This window comes from Hippocampus comes, unplaced genomic scaffold (genome assembly GCF_001891065.2).
Source record: "Hippocampus comes isolate QL1 unplaced genomic scaffold, H_comes_QL1_v1.1 scaffold257, whole genome shotgun sequence".
NCBI lineage: Eukaryota > Metazoa > Chordata > Actinopteri > Syngnathiformes > Syngnathidae > Hippocampus > Hippocampus comes.
In genome coordinates this window covers 21,058-39,044 of record NW_017804972.1, presented here as the reverse complement: position 1 = coordinate 39,044, position 17,987 = coordinate 21,058, and the positions used below count along the sequence as shown (strand labels likewise).

Below are 17,987 nucleotides of genomic sequence, written 5' to 3'. Positions count from 1 at the left end.
ACGGCCACGAAAAAAAAAAAAAAGTCAGCGAGAGCGAAACAAACAAAAATAAAAAGTCAGCGAGAGAGGAGCCCGACCCGAACCCGAACAATGATTGACATTTTTAGGCCCGGCCCGACCCGAAATTTGGGTCGGGCGGCCCGATCTTACCTATAGTGTATATGCATATATAATATATATATATATATAATTTTTATTTTTCCGGAATTTTCAGGAAAGTCCACTTTCATCTCTGATTATAGAAAACGTCTGATGTCTGTAATTTCAAACAAAGGTTTCTGTAGCAAATATTAAGCACTGTTTGTCTGATATATCAAATATGTCCTGCGGTAAAATGCACACTAATTTTTAAAAAATCATCGACTGGATTTTTGTTTTAGATTCTGTCCCTCATAGTTGAAGAGTACCTTTGATACACATTACAAACCTCTACCTGCTTTATAAGTGGGAAAACCTAAAAAATCAGCAGCGTATCAAATACTTGTTCTCCCCACTGTACATGTGTATTGTCATAAAGTGGAGAGCGCCATAGCCGCCCTACTTAGCGATGTATAGGCGACCCAAAACTCCATCTTAACACAAGGCCATGATGATAGCGAGGCACTCTAAATACTGTGATATTGTGAACACCCTGGGATTCCCTAATTGTTACATGAATATATACATTCCTTAAACTAGGTGTACCACCAGGGAGTTTGAATGGCGTTTTTCCTGTGGATAAATGTTTGTTTTTATTGTTTCATGTTCTTGTATTGTCTATGAAATATGTATTCTTAACATATGCCTTTCATTTCATGGAACAGTTCAGGGAAATACATTGCTGTCATGGTAGAAAATAACCTGGTAGGATAGAAATTTTTTCGCCAATGTCCGCAGCTGCTTCTGAAAACAATTGACACAAGCCTTTGTCATCATTTAATGGCTGACTTTCTACAATGGGTTGCAAGGCAAGGGAAGAGATAAAAGAGATGAGTCTTAATGTGTGGGTCTTCTTTTCATAGAGCCACTCTAAAATGGTTCTTGTGTGTTCTGATCTTTGCTTAGAAAGCTCGTCTTTTGTTTTCGCTACAGGTGTACAAGCGGGCCAAGGCACTGGACCAGTCAGACAATGATATTTCTGCAGTCTACAGAGCCTACATTCATTAGATTGAGGTGTGACTTCCTGTCTGGACCACAGTCTTTAATCCCTCATTAATTCCCCCTCTTGATGTAACAAGTTTTATATTTTTAATTCTAGTTTTATTTCTTGCATTATTCTTTTTTTTTTTTTTTTTTTTTTTTGCGCCTGCTTTGTTATATGCCCACAACTGATGGGATTGCAATTTCTTCATTATAGGAAACATTGAACATTGCACTGACCTAACTGAGGGGAAGATGTGTGATTAGTGCCCTAAACAAGGTTGTACTACTGCAAGTGGAGGCAGCTTATCAGACCTCTGAAATCAGACTCGTGGTGAAAGTAATATAGGTTGTGTGTGAAGGTGCGATTGAGGTGTCCAGAACCACTGAAGAGCAGGTTGTCCAGTCCCAGCCCACATGGATTGCTGTCAAGTTTTGACTGCATCACCCCCAAGTATTCTTATGTGCAAGTGAGTTAATTTAAGTTTGTCTGTCAATCTACTCTTTTCTTTAAGTATCTACAATTCCAAGAGGAAAACTGAGAGAACATTGCCTTAAAATAGTACACCCTCAACTCTTTCATTGGATTTATTTATTTGTGATTCTCATTGGAGTTTGTAATGCATTATTTCTGTATTTGACGAAGACAATGGAGGCTTATTGGATTTCCTGGCCACAGTAAGGATGACAGCCTTAAAATGCAGTAAGAATTTGACGTTGTCATCAAGTTTTGAGATTTTCATGTTTGATTCATTTTTTAGTTTGGAATTCTCAGTTCTCTTTTATTTTATACATATAAATTATCCTGGAGTGAGGGTAATCCGCTTTTGAGTTATATTTTAATTGAGATGGGCCCCAATGTTAATCAGGATTTCTTTTTTCTGGTTGTTAGGGGGAAAAAGTATGATCTATGTTCTGCTAAGCAACATTGAACCTTGCCTCATTAAAAAAAATAGAAAAGAAAACGTGATGAATAAGTTTTTATGTGACTGAGAATTGTTTCACTGACTGAAAGCTGTAGAATAAGTATAATATTCTTAGCAGCAAACTTTTGTTTTTGTTCAGTCACTGGCACCCTACTTAGAGCAAATAACTTGCCGACGCTCATCAGTTTGATAAATTTTGTTATTTTGCAGATCTGGACCTAGAACCAGATGCTTAGGTCATGGATAAATCTATTGTTGTGGTTACTGCTAATGATGGGAGGCGAGGCTGTGCTAAAAATGTCACACGTATAATTATGGCAGAAAGACTTCATTGGCTTAAATATTATATACATAATTGGTTTCTTGCAGAGAACCAACACACGCCATGCTCAGTTGCATAAGGACCCGTTTAGTTTTGTTGTTTTTAAGCAAAAGTAAGACGGTATTTAACTGGGCAGTGAATGCTTGCGAACATTACGCAATTGGGTTTTTTGTCAAGGGTTCTAAAAGGTTGCAAACCGTTTTTCCTGTCTGTAAGAAAATTTGAACGTTTAAAAATTTCACAAGCATTTGCCGATTGAGGCGTATGGGGGAAGTCAAGTCAAAGATGTTCTTTACAATAATACATGTAGCCCAACTAATCTAAACACGGTATTCTGGTCAGCGTTGCGTGAGTGAGGCATGACTTAAGCATCAAAATCCAGCCATTTTTATCCATCTCGGGGCTCAGCTTGCGAATGTCACGACCAAACTAAGAAAACAGGCGAGCCGCGATTGGTCATTACCCTAGCCCGAGCATCTGTGATGTCATCTTCGGTCAGCAGCAAGTGGCGATCCACCCACGCCCCCCTGAGATGGATCAAGACAGGTAGATTTTGCATATCCCACAAATGCAGTATTAATCAGAGTACCGTGTTTAGTCTAATGGGGTCGCATAAAACACGTAAATAAATTTGGGGTGTTGACTTCCCCTTGAAGTCCATCATCAGTTGGCAAACCTCAAGTTCAGTAACTTTTCAATTTGGAGGATTTTACGTTTGTTACACACACACACACACACACACACAGTTGGAGGATGTTTTAGAAGCCAGGTGTAAATAGCACCATGAGTTCGTTTGATATCTTCAATTACTGGCATAAACTCTTTTGACTCTTCTGAGCAACTAAGTCTTGTCCTAATACTGTAGAAGTGTAAATTGATATGTAATCAAATCACACGCCCAAAATGTGGAGATTGTTTTAAGGATGACGGCAACCTATGGTAATTTGGGGGATATTTATGATTTGAACATGTGGAATTTCAAGGCTTTTGTGCTGTTTAATAAATCCTCTCCTCATTTCTGACATCGAAGTATTGTTTTGTTTGTGTGTGTGTGTGTGTGTGTGTGTGTGTGTGTGTGTGTGTGTGTGTGTGTGTGTGTGTTTTTGGTGCTCCCTTTATTTCTCAAATGGTGGCTTTTTACATCATTTGAATAGAGAGCTCCTATTAACCCTTTCAGAGACAGCGGCACGGTACTTACACATAGGTGTACGAACACAGAGTACAATAACCCTCTAAAATATGAGTCACCAAGGTTTCGAACCTCAAAAACGGCATCATTTATCTTTGCAAAATAGTGCATCTTCAAGGCAACAGCATGCAATGACTTTTCATCTCAAAAACCTTGGATGAAACGCACAAAATTGAAGGCTATCTGGAAATTTTCTAGGATGAGTTTGTTGAAATATGACCTCTATAAAAGGCCCAATTCCTAAGTACAGTAAAAATAGCATAATTCCTGTTCATAGGGCTTGAAAAGACTTGTTTGTAGGTCTTGGCCTGTTCCATATGTCTCCCAATTTGTGTATATCTAGGTGAGAAGTCCAACCAAGGGTGCTTTGTTTAAAAAAAAAAAAAAAAAAAAAAAAAAAACATCAGGGGAACTGCTGAGCCATATTAAAGAAATCACACAGTAACCCTGACCATGTATATGTTTTGCTGGTCTGAAGTGTGTCCAAAGTGTCCTCAGTTTGTATTTTCTGAATTACTCTCCAATAGAAATCTTTATCACAGCGCACACGCATCCGCAGTAGCCCTGGCATCCGTTAAGGTGAAGTTTTAGGAGGTAGTGAAGAATGCACTTCTGTATGCAGAACAGAGCCTTGCAAAGCAAAAGCTGTGAAACATTTCAACAATGACACATTCAATATACTGCGAGTTGGAGAAACAATGATTTGATATCTGCTGACAAGGTGCCTCACTAGAGGGAGCAGAAATAAATGCATTTTTTTCCATGCCTGATGCAGACACAAATCTGAAGTAACTAGAACACTGTACCTATATACTGTACAATACGCAAATCAGGGCCATAATCCAATTCAGCAATAATATGCAGTGATGTGTAAAAAGGTAGCATAAAAAAATACTGTACTTAGATATTTGTCATTTTCAACTGAAGCTAGTTATCAGGCATCCAACCCTTAAGTTACCAAACAATTGTATCGTGCCCTTATCTGTACTACGAGGGCTAAAAGACAATTTTATTTTGAGATCACCTGCATACGAATGATAAAACCTTCGGATTTGAAAGAAAGCGGGTTGAGCACTTCCTTTCAAATTTAAAGGAATGGACCCCAATACTTACCCTTGAGGAACACCACAGTAAAGCGACACAGACAGACGCTGATGTATGGGGGGCCTTATTTGACAGAGTCGTGTATCCATCTAGTTAGCTGTGGGGGAGATTCTTGAATACCTTTGCAGGATTTTAGAAATGTTTCTCACAGCTGCTGATTGGATTTGAACTTTTTTTTTTTTCAGGCGCCTGATTCAGTCTGTCAACATTGGCATACACCTATGATGACAAGATGCCTCAATTCTCTAGCCAAACATTTCATCCCCGACTGGTGTTTAAAATTTTCATCTTCAACGTTGGTCCTCAACACAAAATTATTTGGGGTTGATTAAAGAGCTGCTGTGAGTTGGCGATCACAGCATTTAAACCGTGATACAGGCACTTATTTGGAGAGAACGTTGGAGAAAGTGGGACTTATATTTCTGCATTTTGCGACTTTGCTTCATGCATGTTCCTGGCTGGCATTAAAAGCCACACCTTTGGATTTAAAAAACTTTTTTTTTTAATTATGATTATTTTTTTTTATAAATACATTGGATTGGCTCGTGGAAGAGAAACGTGAAGGACTTCTCCAACCAATTACATTCATTTTAATTGCATAATGGTGAGTTGAAAATTTGCTAATTTGTTTGCTGGTTTATTTAAATATGTTTGCAAAACCTCTCTGTGCCTGAGAAAAGTTAGGGATCGATTGTCATAAGATCAAAGAGCACGATAGGCACATCCCCTTTTGTGTTGTGTGTACCAATTGCACGTGTGCTTTGTATTTTGCACACATTAGAATGACGCAAGTCTGAGGAGAAGTACGCATATAAGTCACCCATTTTTTTCATGGACTTGTACTCGGGCATGAGTTGTATATATTAAATTTAGCCCTCGCAAACAAAATGCCCAATGGCGGCAGCTAATGATTTCCCGTTGTATTCAAAACATGCGCTTCTAACTACTGAAATGTTTTTTCTTTTTAGTTTAAAATGGCTTACTTTAACTGTAATCCCATGTCGCACTGTGGTCAAAGATAGAATCCTCATCTGTTATTGCGCTTTTAGCCGCTGTAAATATTTGTAGTAGCATGCTAAACTGATTCGTCACACATTAGTTGCCCTGACGACTACTACTCGCACTTGCTTTTCTTCTTCCTCTTCTTCCATTTCTTGTTCTTAAATTCTTTTCTTTCTCATGCTTCCATTTCTTTTCACACTTCATCTACAATTTCTTCTAATTTCTTTTGGCGGTTGACATATATTTTTGCTGCATTACCTCCACATTCTTTTAGCATGTGGTGTCCCCGTGCTAATGCAACAAATGTATTTTCTAACCACCAAGAGAAAGCAGAAGAAATGAAAGGTTGTATTCTTGGCAACTATTATGGGGCGTATCACAGGTTTAGCATACAGCTTCTGTCACAAAAAGGAATTTACTATTCATAGTACTAAAAGGCGCAATGCAATGGCTGACGAAAACTATGCCTTTGGCCAAATGTAATGTGTGATTGTAGTTAGGTAAGCCATTTTAAAATCAAGATGTGTTATGTAGCCAGAGGCGGAAATTTTGAATCCAACCCAAAGTCGCTTTAGTGGACTTGGTCTCAAATAAAAAGCGACTTCAGAAAGACTTTTTTGGCAGGGGGACTGTTGGGACTCGTACTCCAGAGTGACCGAAAAGTACGGTTGTCATTGCTTTTTGGTGTTTCTGTGTTAATTACGATCTTTCATCCAATGGGTGTGTCAGGTGTCCAGATGCAAGAATTCTCATGGATGAAACCTGCACAAGTACAAGGTGTTAAAAATTAAACCATCTTGCTTGCATATGGGAATTATAGCCCGAAATACAGAGGCATCATATACAAGTATTGCTGTGTTCATTCTTTGCAAGTCAGTTACCACTTAAAGATACAGAATGAATATGTAACTCAAGAACGCTACAGGCAGCATTTATAGTGCACAAACGTCATAGTCCTTTTATGAGATGGACTTAGAACTGAAAATAAATGCAGTTGACTAAATATCCACCTGATAGCGGTTGCGTTTGTATCCAAAAGTGAATCGCAGATTCATTATGGGTAGGTTGTGGACAGGTAGTAAAACATTATTGGGGGTCCTAGGTTAATGACTGTACAGATATACAATTTATTGCTTTTCTTTTGTTTTATACAGGGTCAGGCACATTTGTAGGTTAAATAAAAGGCAAATAAAGTAAAGAAAGTGTTTTTATTTTTGAAAAGTACATATAATGCCATTCTGTTTCATTATGTTTTAAAAATGAAATCAGTTTCTGGAGCTCTGGGGGCCTCCTCAAGGTCTGCCGGTTGATTTTCGTTTCAATGCAGGTTCAGTAGCTCTGAAGTTGGTAACCCATAACAAGATCATGTTTCGAGCTGGTACGGGATCATGTCCAAGAGTCAGTACCAAGATTGAAGTGCAAATGGAACGTTTTTGTCGTGTTGCAGGAACAGCTTCATTGTTTTGAGAAACTTTTCCACAATGAAAGCGCAATGCTCACCAGTCCAATTCATGGCAGCAACTGAAAAAGAAACGAAAAACAATTGACATTACAAAGAAACAAAGCAAAATGGCATTATATGTACTTTTCGAAAATAAAAACACTTTTTTGTTTCTGTACCTTATTTGCCTTTTATTTAACCTACAAATGTGTCAGATCATTTTGTCTGACCCTGTATTAGTTTTTTTCATACCCAAATTATTTACAGAATGACTTTACTATTATTTAAATTATGGTGTACATATTTTCCTAGGTAATTTTTTTATCACCGCATGTGTATTTGAACACATTTTCTTTATTGTTCTTAACCTCTATAAAAGTGATTGTGATTTAGTGATTGTGGCAAATTGTGGGGTCTTGAGGTCACAACAGTTGAGAAACACTTAAGAATAAAAAGTGCTCTTTTTATTTTTTTTTATCTTTTGTTTGATCTTCAGTGAAGGTAGAAATGGGTCACTACACTCACACGAACAGAATTAAAACGTGTATGCTTCAGAACAGAATGCATGTGGTATGTGTTTTTTTTTTTTTAGTCGTCTTGCATGAGCTACATGTAAGTATTCATACCAAAAAATAGAAAAAAAAATCCCAAGCGCTTTCTCCTGGAGCGCTGAACACATGCTTCGTTTCCTTATGCCTCGGGCTGCCTCTGGTCTTAACATCATGATGTTTTTTCCTACCTCGGAACCTTCGAATCGCGGCACAGGCAAGTAGCCAGTGATGGGATGCGGAAATCTTCCGAATAAGGATCAATGGGCGGGGTCATTTAATTATATGCATGTGACTGTGATATGGTAGATTCACGGTTCTCCGCAATTTCTAATTCACTTTTTTCGTGTTCGGATTCATCGACACATGTAATGTATTTTTTGTTGTGAATCGTTTGTTTTCAAACAGCAGCTTTTGTCCAGAGATTTCCCGAATAAAGTAAGTTGGCAAACCCCGTTATCAAGTTAAAATTAAAACGTAAACTATATTTTATGTATGTAATGTGATTTTTCCGCTTGGGAATTACGTTCAGTTTTTGTTGTCAGTGTGCGCCAAGGCATCAGTTTTCCACTGATAGTGTCCCCCCTCTCTGGCGTCCACGAATTCTCACTGCCTCTGAAGGCAGCACCTCATCTGCTAAGCTAGGAAGAAAACGTATACACGTTAGGGGACATTAAAGATTGTGTTCTAAGGTTGATATCGGAGTATTGCCCGCTGTTTTCTGATCATCATGCTCAATCCTCAGAGATCTCTCTCAGAACTGCCCAAGATGTCGGCTGCCAGTCAAGTGGAGAGAGCTGTGCTGGTAAGATGATGATGTGTCTTGTCAGTCTGCAAGGCAGCGAATGCATGAAGCTAGCCGCGTCACTCATTCACATTCACTGGATATGTTTAAATGCAAAATCCTTATGACGCAGTCGCTTGACCAAATGAGTGGTGCGGTGTGAAGTTTGCTGCAATTGTGCAGGATCACGTTAAGAATGGAGTCAGGTCTCCGAGGGCGATAGAATGCAGGTCCAGTTACGGTAATTGTTTGCACTGTCACTTGTGTGTTGTGGTTGTGCTGGCGGCCGGCCCGGCCGAACCTAACAATCGTGGAATTGAGCGTGGAGCAACTGTGAAAAGTGGCATGCGACACTCGTGTCCGCTAACTCGTGTCAGGGTTTTTGCAGACACGCAACAATTTTTTTATTTTACTTCCGTCACTGTCACGGACGCCTCCAGTAATTACATCAGAAATAAATGATAACTTCCTTGGGAGGACACTGCCAAGGCAACATTGGTCATCCGCAGTAATTGCATTGCGCATGTTGTCATTTTTTACAATAATTTATAGGATTTGCCCAAATTAATTATTGCTCACCTGAAATGGAAGAGTTATAAAGGCACACGATAATGACAATACAGGTGCATGCTTAAAAAAATTAATCTCGAGGGAAAGTCCGTTTATTTAAATAATTTGTTTCAAAACGTGACACTTGTATGTCATGTGAGTTCACGACTGACAAGGTGAGATATTTCAAGCTTTTATTTGTTTCAGTTTTGATGATTAAGGCAGAACACCCCCCACCCGCACCCCCCCCCAAAAATGCAGGGTTCGTACGGGTCCATAACGTACATAAAAATAAATAAAAAGCAAGTGGAAGAGTGGGAACCCTGAAATGCTGTTTCACAAAATAAGAACATTTCACGTGCCCAACAATAAGGGACTTTAAACTCAGAAATGCTGGGCTTCTGAAAAGTGTATTAAAGTAATCAGCCATCAGTACTTTGTTGGGCCCTCTTTTGCATTCATGACAGCATCAAGATGGCATGGAGGTGATCAGCCTTTGCCACAGTTCCGGTGATATTGTTGCCCAAGATGCTTTGATATCGGCCTTCAGATTATCTGCATTCGACTGTTTCTGTTAGGTTGGACTGTACAGGTGTAGTTCATTGAGAGTATTTATTTTATTTATTTTATCCATCCATCCATCCATTTTCTGATCCGCTTTATCCTCACAAGAGTCGTGGAGGATGCTGGAGCCTATCTCAGCCGTCTTCAGGCAGTAGGCGGGGACACCTGAACCGTTTGCCAGCCAATCGCAGGGCACACAGAGACGAACAACCATCCGTGCTCACACTGACACCAAGGAACAATTCTGAGTGTTCAATCAGCCTGTTATGCATGTTTTTGGAATGTGGGAGGAAAACAGAGTACCTGGAGAAAACCCACGCAAACATTGGGGAGAACATGCAAACTCCACACAGGAAGTCCGGAGCTGGAATTGAACCCGGTACCTCTACACTGTGACGTCGACGCACAAGCAGTTCTAGATCAGTGGTTCTTAACCTTTTTAGAGATACCGAACCCAACCAGTTAATATGCACATTCACTGAACCCTTCATGAGTGAAAAATACGTACAGTATATATATATATTTTTTTTTACAAATTCAAGATATATTAAAAAAAAGGAATTTATTGAAAAGAGAAACAAGTAAATAAAATTACAAGAGATAAGTATACTTATTTTTCTTTTTTAATTGTACGACGTACTATCACAACAGTCACATGTTGACTAGTACTAAGCGAACTAAATTTCCCACCGCACTGAATGGACAAGCAATGTAATGTGATCATCTGCAGCCAGTGATGGGCAAGTGGGCGTGTCATAACTAATTAACATGTTGAGTTGCTTGTGTCTTACCCTCCATGGCAGGGGCTCCGTCGAACCCCCGAGACAGACTCACCGAACCCCTGCGTTTCGATCGAACCCAGGTTAATAACCACTGTTCTAGATGAAAGAGGAGAGAATCAAAGTGTCCTTTCAGCAGTGGATCAGAGACGGCATGCGCAAAATATGCACGTCTGCCGCAAGCTAAGTTTGAAAGGAAGCAAGAGGCTGTAGCGTCCATTGACGCAAAAAGAGATATGTTCACTTCTCCTGTCCCATGTAAATCCGTTTCAACTCTAAGCGGAGACTTTCAATTCCAAATACTTATCCGCGCTCAGCGCCGACGCTCCTCTCTCCTCTCCTCATCCTTGCCTCCACAAGCCATCCATCCAACTGCACCAGCGCAGACTGCTGAGAAAGTGCAACCACCAAGCACAGATTCTTCTCTCTTGACGAATGTCGTGCCCAAAAACACTGTAAACAGTCCACCTCGGTCAAACGCCATTTGACAAAACAAAAGACAAAAACAACAAAAAAAAACTAACCAAAAAAAAAGCAAACCTCTTGAAGAGCACTTGCTGACTGCTGCCTACGAGGGCGCCAGCTTGAAAAAAAAAACTGTATACCGTGTCCACCCCTGGGTGTCGGTCATAACACAATAAAAGAGTGAAGATGTGGTTTGGCAGCTTTAATCCCGTCGCAGACACAAACAGAGAACAGCACAGGTATGCGGGCAAACAGGCACAGGTTGCAATGATACACGGATGTGTGGCGTGTGTGAGTGGGTCTCGGTACGTGTGTGCTTCTGCAATAAACAGAGACAAAGCAGCGTCTTGAGTGCAAATGCTGGGCTTCTGATGTCGCAAAATGCTGCAATCTATATCATCTATAACTGCTTCAGACAACAAAGTGTATGCAGAAAAGTGGTTAAGATTGCACGATTGTCTGTGTCTCATGTGTTGTCTTGTATTATTTTGTCATTTTTTTGTTATTAACTTTTCTTTTGATGGCGGTGCGGACACCCGCAGCGGCTCCTCTTCTTTTATGTTGAGAGGGAAGAAATTTCATCTGTTTGACAATAAAGTTGTATTCAATTCAATACTTAAAGGCAAGGGACACATCTCTTGTCAAATAATAATGGATCACTCAGCCCCATGGAAGTATGTTATCTTAGCTGTACACAATTATGTAAACTTCAAACACATAGTAAACCTTATTTAATATGGGCAACTTCCCCATGCTAATACACAGCTGAAACCACATCAAATAAATGTTAAATAGTGGCCGACTACGGCGCTAATAAAGTGCACACGACCCAATTTACGGCAGACTTTACGTGCCTAAGATGCATGAAACATGTAAATAAATGCACTATTCTTGTCTACACTTATTGCTAGGTCGCTAACATACACAAAGGGCCATGTTAGCATCCACAAGTCGCGTTGAAGACTCAATTACATGCGTGACAAACTTCAAAGGGATGCACCAGGAGCTGTCAATCAAATCGGCAACAAAGTTAAACAAGTCCCAGAAATGGCAATAACCACAATGCCGCAACAAATATACACAGTACATATAGGACAATAACCACAATGCCGCAACAAATATACACAGTACTGTGCAAACTACGTATAGTAAATCACCATCTTGTGTACTCACTGTAGTTCAGAGACGCACAGGATTACTACAGCACTGAACACATCCTATCATGGCGGCGTAGTACTTCCGACTGCGCAACACTGTTGCAAATGAAGCTTCATGAAGCAATGAAACTTTCCAGCCAATTGATTTGCACATGATTCAAAGCTTCATGGTGCTTCATTTGCTTTATGGTGCACTGGTTCAGTTCACAGAAAGAAAAAAATCTTATCCATCCCTAACAATGTTCTATGAGATTCTTAATGCTAACAAATATTAACGTTATCGTATTGCTGCTTCTTTTGTTGAATCACATTGTTGTGACTGCTTGACTGTCCAAATAAAATATACTGTCATTTTCCTTTGTAACGCCTCATTTACTGATTTTCTGATTCAATTTATACCAGGAGGAGGAGTTCAACTGGCTTCTTAAAGAAGAAGTACATGCTGTACTGAAACAGCTGCAGGATGTCCTTAAGGTAAGACTTGATAAGCTAACAATGTTGAATTTGTTGTCATCTCAATTTAAAAGGGATGTCAAGTCAAAAATGTTCTTTACAATAACATGCTCTTTGCGCCCCTACTAGTCTAAATGTGGCATTATGATCAATAGTGTGCTTGTGGAATATTAATTAAGCAGAAAAAAACCCATCCGTCTTTATCTATCTCAGGGGTCAGCCATGTTGCACTTGAGTTTGGTCACATGACGTTCGCAAGCTAAGCGTGAACTAACATTACCTAGCATTCCCTAACATTACCTAGCACCTAGCATTACCGTCCATCCCATCCATCCATTCTCTACCGCTTATAGAGGGTCACAGGGCAACAGCCTGAACAGGGAAGCCCAGACTTCTCTCTCCCCAGTCACTTCTTCCAGCTCTTCCCGGGGGACCCCAAGGCATTCCCAGGCCAGCCGGGAGACATACTCTCTCCACTGTGGCCTGAGTTGTCCCCGGGGGCTCCTGCCGGTGGGACATGGCCTCAGCAGGGAGGCGTCCAGGAGGCATCCTAATCTGATGCCCGATCCACCTCATCTGGTTCCTCTCAACGTGGAGGAGAAGCGGCTCAACTCTGAGCTTCTCACCTTATCTCTGAAAGAGAGCCTGGACACCCTGCGGAGAAAACTCATTTCAGCCGTTTTTTTTGGTCATGACCCACAGCTCGTGATCAACGTAGAGTGACCGATATATTGAGAGTTTTGCCTTTTCGCTCAGCTCCTTCTTCACTACGACAGACAGATACAAAGTCCCTTCCATCCCCCTTCTTAAAAAGAGGGACCACCACCTCGGCCTGCCAATCCAGAGGCACTTTCCCCGTTGACCACGCTATGTTGCAGAGGCCTATCAACCATGACATTACAGAATGTCTTTCTATACTTATGTCACGTCTTTGCTTTTCGTATTTGCTTGTTATTGCAATACTAGTGCAGCCTACACTACCGGAGACAAATTCCTTGTGTGTTTTACATACATGGCTCATAAAGATGATTCTGATTCTAATTGACGTTAATACCATGTCATGGTTAGTGCTTGGTTATGCCACCACGTAAAGTGCACTTGGGTGAATACCGGTTCTGACAGGGTCACCACAACTCACTCATCAAAACTTAATGTCAAACTCTGTTACCACTTACTTAAACTCACTGTTAAATGGGAGTCATCAGTCATTTGAAAAGGACTGTGAATGTCTTTTACACCCACTGGAGGGTGACTGTACTTGTTTATTGATGTCGCCTACATGTATCTCACGTCTACCCCATCAGGCTGAGGTGTGCACACCTGAGGGGGAAGGGTGCTACTTTTTGACCGAAGTCAAGGAAAATTTGTGGAGGAAAATATAAAGCGGTGCGCCCTATATATATGAAAGCAGGTTCAAAATAGGCCATTCATTAAAGGTGCACCTTATACTCCCAAGCGCCTTATGGTGTATAAAATAAGGTAATTATTTTCTTTTCTTCCTTTGCTGCTCTCTCATTTTACTCTTAACAATCACCTCACGGCATCCGTTAGCCGTCAGGCGCAATTTCACATGATCATGATGCTGTTTTAGAAAAGTCCATCCAGCACAGAGACCTCTCATGAGTGCATATGAGCTTCATGCGTAGCTCATGTTCTTGTTTTGAGAACAGACTTTTTTTGGTGTGTGATGGCCAGTTGACTCAATTGCAGGCAAGTCCGATCACATGGCACACGAGTCTAAACTGTTGTGAAAGAGGGCAATTGTGTTTGTCAAGCTTTGTTTATGTTTACTCCACTGTTGCCCATATAAGGGTGATGTGCCATTTTTTTAAATGCACTGTATGCAAGAATGACATCATATGACCGACCTGATGACGTCTTGTGATTTCGGCAGTGTTGACTGCTTGAAATAGGAAAAAGAGGTGCACAAATTAATTGACTTTTTAAAAATTGTCCAAATAAAAGGAATTTCATCTTCTCAACAGTATTTGATTTCTGTAGTCTAAAACTGCTTTTAATTTATTTAAAAAAAAAAAAAAAAAAGAGAGAAAGAAAATCATTTTATGAATCAAACCAGAAATTTAATCCCAATTAATTATTGTTTGTGCATTTTCTGCACTGTCAATTTTGAGTAACGGGTTGGACGTTTAAACGTTTATTTATTTGTTAATTTATTTGGTCAAAATCATTGACAAAATAATTCACCCTTATTCAGATAATCATTAGTTGCAGGTCTAAAAGGACACCTCACAAAATTTGAAGAATGAAATATTTCAGAGCAGATTTTATTTGTCTTATACGAACTGAAAACTTTTATTTTTTTCTACATAAGTCCGCTTTTTGCTCCACCTTAAGTTATAGCATTTGGAGGAAGCATATCACTGGAAAGTTGCACAAGTTGAGTTTGACCGGGGTTTCACTGTGAGTTTGTCACCTTTGCAAATAAATGACTTTTGCAATGTCGGTTGAGTAATTTTGAATAAAACTGTCAGTACAAACTGACAATACAATATGTCACTATTGCCACATGCATCTGCTGTGGGACATGAGCCGTTAAAAACCTAAACATCCACATCTTCAGGTCTGTTACACTAATGAGAGTTTTTAGAGTGAATAAAGTCATCTATATATATATATATATATATATATATATATATATATATTTTTTTTTTTTTTTTACTCTATAAACTGATGAAGTCGTAGATGCACTTTTTTGCTCGAGCCCGTCCTTATTAGTTCCAGATTGCCCACGTCTCCAGGTGAGGTTTTCAAATCAAAGGTCAACCATCACTTTGTTGACACTTAAGGATGGCCCTTTGCTTTGCACAGGTCAAAAGTCCTCCTCAATTAATATTGATCCCCTTTTGAGAGCATTGATCGCAACCCCCCGGTTCTCTCCTAATGTCTGCATTTTGTTTTGCTCTTTCACAGGAAGCTTCAAGACGTTTCACCATGCCGACGCCTGGCCTAGAGAGTCAGCTCAAACAGGAAAACTTCATCCTGGGCAGTTCAACGTAATGCCGCCTACCATTGTCTTAATGACTCATTGCTCATGCGTGATGGATTGTATTCGAGCTATCGATGGAGGTCATGACTTCCAACATGAACACGTTTATTACACGTTGCTTTGATGTTGGAAGTTATAAAAAAAAAAAAAGTGTTGTTTTACAGCATGGATCAGGTGAAAGGAGTGCTGACGCTACAAGGAGAGGCTCTGACTCAGGCGGTAAGGTTGAGTTGACCTGTGTTTTGTGGTTTCCTTCTATGAAAATGACATCACAATTTGCTCCAGCTCAACGACGTCTTTGTTTTGACTTTCAACAGGATATCAATCTGAAGGTGGCAAAGAGCAGTCAAGTGCACCACTTCCAGTTCAGGGAGGACAAGCAGTGGAAATTACAGCAGGTAAATGTGGCTCGATTCAACTCCATGGTTCAAGTCACTTCATTTCAATGTTTTTCTACCAACTGAATTTTGGGTATTTGTCATGGGGTGCAATTATTTATTTAATTTTTAATTATTACTACTTTTTCTTAACCCCCCCCCCCCCAAAAAACATGTTGCTTGAGGGAGTAAAACTAGGGCTTTTGGTGAGCCTGAAGCGACAATCATAAAAATTACAACATCATGTAGTTTTGTAATCTGTGTGAAATCATTTATTGAGTTTCACTTTTTTCATTGAACGATCCATCCATCCATCCACTCATCCATCCATCCATTTTCGGATCCGCTTATCCTCACAAAGGGTGCTGGAGCCTATCCCATCTGTCTTTGAGCAGTAGGCGGGGGACACCTTAAACCGGTTGCCAGCCAATCGCAGGGCATGCAGAGACTAACAACCATCCATGCTCACACTCTCACCTTGTAACAATTTAGAGTGTTCCATAAACCTGCCACGCATGTTTTTGCAATGTGGGAGGAAACCGGAATACCCAGAGAAAACCCACGCAGGCATGGAGAGAGCATTCAAATTCCACACAGGAAGACCGGAGCTGGAAAATTGAACCCTGCACCTCTTCAATGTGAGGCCAAGGTGCTAACCAGTCGACCACCGGGCCGCCCTGCATTGAACTACCAAAATAAAATAACATTTTCCACAATAGTTCAATTTATTGAGATGGACCTATTGATAATCACAATACCTGCTAACCAGGGTTTACCTGTGATTTGGCCTTCCAATCTATTAGCGATTACAGTATATCATAAAAATTAGTTGTTTACCTTCCAAATTTTGGTGTTCATATTTGAATGATTTCACAAGTGAAACTTGTTGTTTCAGTTCTGCTACCATTGATCTCACTATCTCTTGAATAAACAGGTTGAAAAACATGGGCAATCAGTTGGACAAATTGTCATCAATTGCAGAAACACCCGTGGGAAAATACAAAGATTGTATTTTGGATGTTTTAATGATTATGAATAAGTGATCACAGAGCCCTGCTCATGGCTATGGTTTTGCTTTACTTGCTGCAAGTATTGTATCATGTTTCACACTGTCGTTAGGCTCCTGAGGCAGTTTGTAAAGTCAGCGTTGTCGTCAAAGTGCACACAAAGTGTTGTAGACTCACGTAACGACATTGGCATACATTCAGAACAAACTTAACATAGTTTGAAGAGCTTATAACGTGACATTGACAGTTGGCGGGCTGCATAGCACCCACGCAACCCCCAGGTCACTTACTACTGTAACTCGTCACTTTTAGGTAACCTTGCCTGCATGCTGAATTCTTGCGGGATTTGTGAGTTTACAAAACCCGGAAAATCCATTTTGTCCCGAGCCCAGATTGCGAACTCCTTTGAGTGATGTCCATTATCAATGTGGGTCTTGTCAAATGATGAATCCAGGTGATTCAAATCATGCACAGTGGGAGAACTGAAATATAGGGAAGCTGGCAGCTGCCACTCAACTCCATCAAGACAGAACGCTTCAGACATTTTTTCTACTCGGCATTGGCCGTTGAGCAGCAGTGTGCCGTGGCAGCTTGATACCCCTGCCCGTTCTCACATCATCTCTCTCTGCAACTGCCATTGTTAGGGGGGGGTCACGGGTGGTAGTCAGGCCCGCCGAGTCTCCAACTTGCATTTTTTTTTTTTTTTTTTTTTAAATACTCATCGCAACTATGATCTAACAATACTGTTGGGGTTTCAACATATTTTGTCGAAGGCAAACGCGATGTCGAGCGAAATGATTCATCTGGATTTAAATAGCTTGAGTCCTAAGCATTCCACAGCAGTGATTGTTTTCCAAAACAGAGCAACTGCATGTATTCATCAAACTTTATTTATATAGCACTTTTCATACATAAAAATGCAACTCAAAATGCTGTACAGTTAAAATATTCAAAACTTACAACATAAAAAGAGCCGCCTCCCCAACATACACATATCAACATGTATATCCCTACAAGCATGCCTACACACACAAACTTGCACTCATACCATAATGATCCTGATATTAAAAAAACATGATAAGGCACAGAGAAACAATATGAGGAGAAAAAGCACCCGAGGGCAGCTGATCCACGCTGAGTGACAGCAAACCCCACCCCCCCCCGCGCCCCCCCCCACCCCAACCCACAACCCCC

The 17,987-nt window shown here is 40.3% G+C and overlaps 2 protein-coding genes across 8 annotated transcripts in view; both read left to right on the top strand.

Moving 5' to 3' along the window:
* Positions 1-3,393, top strand: part of glyr1 (glyoxylate reductase 1 homolog (Arabidopsis)) — a 23,197-nt gene extending 19,804 nt beyond the window's left edge. For 5 of the 6 annotated variants that reach the window (XM_019892168.1, XM_019892160.1, XM_019892151.1 and 2 more), the window contains one exon: positions 1,072-3,393. In XM_019892168.1, the coding sequence (XP_019747727.1) occupies positions 1,072-1,146 (75 nt within the window). In that variant the 3' untranslated portion in view covers positions 1,147-3,393. The remainder of the gene's footprint in view (positions 1-1,071) is intronic. The other variant, XM_019892133.1, reaches the window with a different exon arrangement.
* Positions 3,394-7,992: 4,599 nt separating this feature from the next.
* rogdi (rogdi atypical leucine zipper) overlaps positions 7,993-17,987 on the top strand; it is a 15,602-nt gene continuing 5,607 nt past the window's right edge. Inside the window, exons 1-6 of one of the 2 annotated variants that reach the window (XM_019892379.1) lie at positions 7,993-8,089; positions 8,397-8,456; positions 12,352-12,423; positions 15,334-15,416; positions 15,574-15,628; positions 15,727-15,807. In XM_019892379.1, coding sequence (XP_019747938.1) covers positions 8,421-8,456; positions 12,352-12,423; positions 15,334-15,416; positions 15,574-15,628; positions 15,727-15,807 — 327 coding nt within the window. In that variant the 5' untranslated portion in view covers positions 7,993-8,089; positions 8,397-8,420. Of the gene's footprint in view, positions 8,090-8,258; positions 8,457-12,351; positions 12,424-15,333; positions 15,417-15,573; positions 15,629-15,726; positions 15,808-17,987 lie in introns of those variants that run through there. The other variant, XM_019892372.1, reaches the window with a different exon arrangement.